At 40.0% G+C, this 7,312-nt stretch overlaps 1 protein-coding gene across 23 annotated transcripts in view; it reads right to left on the bottom strand.

Moving 5' to 3' along the window:
- Window positions 1–1,164: 1,164 nt before the first annotated feature.
- FRMD3 (FERM domain containing 3) overlaps window positions 1,165–7,312 on the bottom strand; it is a 285,416-nt gene continuing 279,268 nt past the window's right edge. For 11 of the 23 annotated variants that reach the window (XM_001491733.7, XM_070248393.1, XM_070248402.1 and 8 more), the window contains one exon: window positions 2,905–6,936. In XM_001491733.7, the coding sequence (XP_001491783.2) occupies window positions 6,338–6,936 (599 nt within the window). In that variant the 3' untranslated portion in view covers window positions 2,905–6,337. Of the gene's footprint in view, window positions 1,389–2,904; window positions 6,991–7,312 lie in introns of those variants that run through there. The other 12 variants (XM_005604935.4, XM_070248398.1, XM_070248392.1 and 9 more) reach the window with 2 other exon arrangements.

Raw genomic sequence — 7,312 nt, 5'->3', positions numbered from 1 at the left:
CAGCACTGAGATTATTCTAACCCTCTACCCACCTCACATGAAACAAGAAATTCAACATTATAAATGGTAAACAAGTTGAGTGTATAGCATTAAATACGCAATGCCAGAAGTCTCATTTAAAATAATCTGTGCAATTCAGTGTCACACAAACCACATGATAGAATTAATTTTGGTGAATTTTAATCTGATTCTTGATGGCAAGTAAGAGAGCTATGACTATAGGGCTATCCTTCCCTATTTCAGCTTGTCGATATTTTAGAGAAACAAGCTGGAGAATTTGTTGAAAGAGGGCATCAACTGACTGAGCAAAGCCCTACAGGTGGAGTTTCTGGAATGGTCCTAGTTAATGCCCGTTGCTGTGATACAGTCATTAAAAATACCCCCTTTCACCCTCACAAGAGTCCTGGTTTGGATGATAAGTTATACAGTAACCCTATGACCAGGGGGCGGTCCCTTTATGTGGCCACCACTGTTCACGGGCTGGTTTGCAATTTTGCAGAACCAGCAGCTCAGGTCGTTAGGATGATCCAGGATGGGAGGAGGCTGGGTCACACCAAGGAAATTACAGGAGACTGATGCTTAAACTAGAACACTGGGTTTACACTTACTATGAAGAATGTAACTGCCAAGCAGAGTAGAAACTAATGTGGGTCTTTTAGTGTGTTCCCTCCCTTGAAGGGTGGTCTCCTTGGAAAGCCCATTATCAAAGTCATCATTCTTGAGGATGAGGAGATTCAAGGTGACCGAGAGAGGAGACGCTATAATCTGTAAGACAGGTTTTAATACTTGGTACTCACACAAAGCATATCCTTTGTCCTACTAAGAGTTTTCCTTTATAACCAGGAATGTGGTCTTGGTTCTCTTTCCAAAGAGCTATTTCGGGTAAGCATCAGCTACAGGTAAAGAATAGGGATGTGTGGTTCCAATCTACTCTCTGTTCTTTACTAACATTAAGTCCCACGTTCTCTCACCCGTTTGCAAGCCCTGTCAAAGCCAGTGTCACGGGCAGATATCCCCTGATGCCTGAGGTTCAGCCAGGAGCAGCCTTCTCCACTCCTTCTTTCCTAGCAACATTGGAGGTTGCAGAGATCCTAAATATTCACCACCATCCTGCCCCACTCTCCCACTCCAGTTCCCAGTTGACAATAGACACAATGGCCAGGAGAGGATTAAAATCAGCTTTATTAATAGACTGGAGAACACAGCTGGGGTCTGAGGCCCAAGTGAGGCTTCCTTTGTCCTCTCTGAAGTGATGACAGCTGAACCCACTGGGCAGGGCTCACCAAACTTACCCACCCCGTCACAAACCGAGGCTGGACTGTGGAGAGCCGAGTCCTGGCTGGGCCCACTATGGGCAGGTCCTGCTGGGTCTGTTTACTGCATGTAGACTGGAAGCCCAAAAGCAGGTCCAAGAGAAAGAGAGAGAGAGAGAGAGAAGAAGCAGGAGGACAAGTAAGCAGAGATCTTTAGTATATTATCTCCACCCAGTAGAGAAAGATGGCGCGAAGAGTCTCAAGTTCATCAACCACAACCATCCCAAGGTCACCCCACAGGTGGGAGCTTTTCCCCAGTGCTTTCCTTCCAAGCTGAAGTGTAGTTAGGAGATCTTTCCCTTATTTGGCTGAGCAAGGAATGTGGGAATAAGGAAAAGAGCTACTCCTAAGCGGCCAGGTTGAGTCAGGAGCCTGGACTGCTCAGTGAATAGGTGCCCAAGGGCCATTTTGTGTGAGCCTTCCAGTCTGCAGACACTAATCCAAACGAAGGGGCTGGCTAGAGCTGCTGGAGTTGGGACTGTAGGTCCATAAGTCACTTCAGGCCTGAATTTACCACGGAATTCCTTTTTTTTGCCTGTACTCTAGAGTCTGAACCTCCGAGGACTGCTGAGCAAGAACTTGACAAACTTCCCCCACTCCCAGCCCCCTAGGTGGGTGAAATGAGTGGTCAAAATGTACACACTTCCAGTTATAAGATAAATAAGTCCTGGGGATATAATATACAGCATGGTGACTCTAGTTAACAATTCTGTATTACATATCTGAAAGTTGCTAAAAGAGCAAATCTTAAAAGTTCTCATCATAAGAAAAAAAATTTGTAACTATGTGAGGTGATGGATGTTAACTAAACTTACTGTGGTAATTACTTTGCAATATATACATATATCAAATCATTATGTTGTACACCTACAATGAATGCAATGTTGTATGTCAATTAAATCTCAATAAAACTGGAGCAAAAAAGAACTTGACAGACTTAAGAGGCCACTGCAGCTGGGGTACCACTTGGCTTGATATCTATGGTGTTCCTATCGTAAAGAGAGCCCCCTTTGCTTCATTCAGAGTAACACCTTCTGACTGAACTGTCAGGTGTGGAGTTGTTAGCTTTATGCCAAACCAAAGCAGAGGGCCTTTCAGGTCACGCTGTATGCAGGGCAAGATAGGAGTAGAATAGTAAGATTCTTCCAGGGCCCATGAACAGATAGGAGAAGTATAATGGCAAGTGTGACAGCGTTGAGTCTGCTGTAGCTCTCTCTGGCACAGGAAGTCATCCTTTTCCGGCCAAAAGTGATGACATGCTAACATCTAGCATTGTGAAATCCCTCCTCCTACCTGTCATGCAGAACGCTCCTCTTAATTTTTTCTCTCTCTCTTGTTATCTTAATGCCATTAATTAGGCTATACTGTCTTTTATGTTTGGGTGCATTTTCAGTGCACTCAGTATTCCTGGTTTTGGCCTGGGTGACTTCTGCAAAGGGTCAATCCTATCCATTACCTGTGATTTTTTTTCCCCATATTATCACCATTCAAGGATGACCTCATTCATGGTACTACGTGGCACTTTTCTGTAGTTTCCAAAAGGCTATTTATTCAACTTTACTTCGAATAAAACTAAATGATTGCAGAAACATTTTTCCCCAGAGTATTTTTATTAGGGATTCCTGCCACCATGTTAACATATAAAACAATCTGGATGTTGACATAGAAATGCAAATTTCACTATACAAAGATAAGGCTCCAATCATAGGTAACATGGCCCCATATCGCTAGTATTTCAATGAAATCCACTCATTTTGAATTCTTCCCAGAGTTGTCTTTATAAATATTAGACAAACCACAAAATATATTCCAAATACATAACATTTTACAGTATATTCCAAGCACAGACAGAAATACACGATACTTTACCTACATTTTTTGCATGATCCAACTTGCATTAGCACTAAAGACAGGATTGTGTGTGTATATGTATTTGCCATATATATGCGTATATATAACCATAAATGTACACACAGTGGTTTTCATGGAAAATATAAACCTTGGGGACTGTGAGTTTTATCCACCATGATATCTGAGAAGGAAAAGGAACAATAACATGTCACAAATTCCTCAATTGGGGAAAAATAAACACAACTATGTGTGAAGGGCATATCAGTTGTGTGTATATAAATACAGATTCATATATAAACATATATATACCAATAATATGGAATATACATATACTCACACACTTGCTGTGAACTCTCTATCTCATGCTATTATGTCCCCTCCATCTGTGGGTGCAGTCTTTTCCTCATTTGATTCAGGCAACCCGTGACTGTCTTTTAACAACGCTTAAGTGGATATTTCTAAGAGGCTCTTATTCTACCCCAGCATAATGGCATTTTAGGATCCCAGTTTACTTTTGGTGGCTATTGTTTAAATTCAGCAGACCCTATCCTGTCAGCTCCTTCACTTAAAAACATTTCTATTCAGGGGCTGGCTCCATGGCCGAGTGGTTAAAGGTCTGCGTGCTCCTCTTTGGCGGCCTGTGTTCGCAGGTTTGGGTCCCAGGTGCAGACCTACTACTCCACTCATCAGCCATGCTGTGGAGGCGTCCCACGTACAAAAAATAGAGGAAGCCTGGCACAGATGTTAGCTCAGGGCTAACCTGCCTCAAGTGAAAAAGGAGGAGGATTGGCAATGGGTATGAGCTCAGGGTGAATCTTCATCGCACACACACACAAAAATTCTATTCAACAGTTAAGTTTTTGCCTAAGAGAAAAGAGATGTTAGCTGGAAATGTTAAAAGAATGTATTTATTACTCTTTAATATAAATTCGCATGGTTGGACTACATGTGATATTTATCCTGTCAGTTATTTTTCAAATGTTTTATAATGGGAAATAGATTACTTCCATAATTTAAAAAATATTATTCAATATTATTTAAAAGGGTGAGGGCTAAATGATTTGTTATGGTTAGAACTTCAAAGAAAATGATATGAAGCATGATTAGAAGGGGGACTAATTCTATGCAGATTACACTGGAGTATCCTTATGTCAGAAGGTATGACTTAGAAGTCATATGAAAAAAGAAGAGGGAAGAAATCTTCAATTTCAAAGCTGGCCATTTGAAAACTTCCAAAATAAACTATAGACGATATATTTCTATGTTTATATCAAATTTCAGGTATTAAATGTTCTTTATTAAAAAGCAAAATCAATCACCAAAAGCACATGGGAAAGAACACCCTACAAACTTCACAGCCAATGTGTATCATATTCGCTCAACAGAAGGCTCCGTGAGCTGACTTTTAAAACTTATTTTCAAAATTAAGTATTTAGTAAAGCACTCAGAGATCCACTGAGTAGGACTGGAATGGCCAATTTGGAAATTGTGCTAATGATGGAGTTGGAGTGTCTATTAGAGTTAGGGGGAGATCACAGGCAGCCCAGTGTCTTTGTAAATGAAGGCAATGGAATGTTTTCGATCCACGGAGAAATCCCAGTGCTCCATGCTCTAAGCTCCATATGCTTTTCTTTCTCATTTGTACCACAGTATTGGTAGGTACTTCTCCATGGGAGGACGTTAGAGCCTTTCCTTCATGGCTTTAATGGTCTGAAGGAAAGTTCAAGAGCATGTTTCCCATCTACTGTCTGATTAGGGAGTCATTTCACTACTTCACCCAAGCAGAAACACCATATCATCTAGAGTCCCCTCCACTTTCATTTTAATTATGAATGAGTTACGATCTTAAGGAAACCAGGAAAGGAAGGGAGTATAATGACCACCACAAAGAAAGATCATCGGCATTTATCAAAAACCCAAAATCCATTCTTTTCATTCTCTCTCTTTCTCAAACACACACTTCTTTTGAAGTTTCTTCTAGAGAATCACAATGAATGGCCTGAGGGACCAAAAAACATGACTTAAAGTTTCCCCACTTTTATTTAGAGCCACTTACGCATATTCATGTCAACTCGGACAGTGAGTACACTGTTCTTTACATCATCCAGGACCTTGCATCATCATCACTTTCATCAAACAGATCATCTGCCAGCTGCCACTTGCCTATCAGCCTCACCAGAACTCTGTTTTGCTACTTGCCATTTGCCCCATTCCCATCTGCTTCCACTCTTGGGTTAATGTACAATAATATGCAATTAACTAGCATATCTTTTAACTATTTTCCTTTAAAGTTTCACTTTCCTTTAAAAACATTCTACTTCCCCAGCCAAAATATATGGACAGAATGCAAATGAAAGTAATGTCATCTTGTCCAAATACTTTGATAAATGGACCACCCTGTGTCCATTTGATGCTCTCAGTTTCTACATCCTCCAGTTCCATCATCCATCTTAGGAGCTTACTTATTACAGTGTCTTTCTACCTATTTTCTATCTCATATGCAGGTAACAACAACTTATGCAATGATTTAGCCAAAAACATTTTTAAAAACAAACCAGTGCCAAAACATTAAAAAAATTCCTGACATACTCTTTGTGCATTATTCTTACAATCTGTACACTTAAATAACTCCAGGTGGCTTCTTCTTTTTTTTTTTTTTGCTAAAAATTTACCAAAATATTTTGAACACATAAAAATATTTTTAAAAAAACAAAAACAAAAGCCCAGCATAAATTTAGTTGTATAGGCATTGGTTAGAAGATGTTGTTTTCACTAAGGATTATATTCAAAAACCTTCTCTTGGGTTTTTACTAAAATTCTGATTCTGAACCTTATAGCTTGTAATGCTGCTAACTATTAAAAAAGGGGAAATCTAATTCAGCTCAACGTATTATGATATAATAGATAAAGAGTATGTCTGTAATATAATAAAAAATAAACATATTTTTGGTTATTTAAAGGCCATCTTCCTGACCTGTAAATAAAATAAATGTATTTGATTTAAACTTATTTAATTGCAGTGAATTATGGAAAGCTAACTTAAAGGTTTGAATAATCAGTTATGAGTAAAGAACACCTGTTGATGGCCCTGTGACCATTCAGAACCAGGCATTTGCTGAAAAAAACAAATCACTAGTATTGAATATAGCCCTTAGTCATATGAGATATGAGCCTTATGAGCAACCCAGCATGTAGAGAATGAGGTTTACTTTGCCAGCCACCCACTCCTTGAGAGGACAGTAGTATTCATAGTGAAACTGCTCAAACTCTGGCGTCTGGCGGATTTCACATAAGAAGGAGAGATCAATACCTGACTCCAAAAGGAGGAGGAGCAGGGGGAATACAAAGAGCAGCAGCCCCAGGCCCACCACCAGGAGCCTGGAAAAGATCTTGACCAGTGGGTTCACCCGAATATGGCCGCTCAGAATGTCATAGCTCCACGACAAAGCTTGGTGAGCCTCCTTCAGCTCCTCTTCTTCAGCCATCAGAAAGGCATTTTCATCTGCTTCCAGATCCTCGAATGAATCTGTGTCTTCTCTTTCCAATTCCAGCCTAGATGGACAGTCAAAGAGCATGTCAATCTCGTCATCATCAACGGGAGTGGGGAGCAGGCTGGCACTTGGGTTATATGCCAGTTCAGAGATGGTCAAGGGCTCTTCTCTTATTTTATCTTCCTCTTCTCTTGGGGGGTTCTCATACTCCCGGGCTTCCTTCACTGGTGAGCTGGAGATCAAGGGGGCAGAAATATTGTCTTCTTTGGGTAATGGAACACCTGTAAACAGACATTTTTTTCTTAGAATTTCAGGTTTTCTTTCTCCACAAAGATCTGCAGATGCAAACAAACCAAAAAAAGAATGGAATTCAAGGAATCCATGAAATTGTTCTGTGTGGAATCCTGACTTTTAACAATGTCATTTTAGTAAGAGACCCTGTACCATACGTTCTAAGGTCAACATGCTAAACCAAAAATAACCACCACAACTCAAATGGTTGGCAATATTTACAACATTTACGTGTGCAATTATGGTCTGCAAACTTCCAACTTTGGTCATGTCTGAAAGAATAAAATGACAATAAATCACTATTATAATTGTGAATGGTATCTTTTAGAACTCAACCTGTCATCCTATAAAGTATTATGGTAAAAT

Source organism: Equus caballus, chromosome 23 (assembly GCF_041296265.1).
Source record: "Equus caballus isolate H_3958 breed thoroughbred chromosome 23, TB-T2T, whole genome shotgun sequence".
Classification (NCBI taxonomy): Eukaryota; Metazoa; Chordata; class Mammalia; order Perissodactyla; family Equidae; genus Equus; species Equus caballus.
Note: the sequence above shows the minus strand (reverse complement) of the source record. Positions and strands in the feature narration are given on the sequence as shown.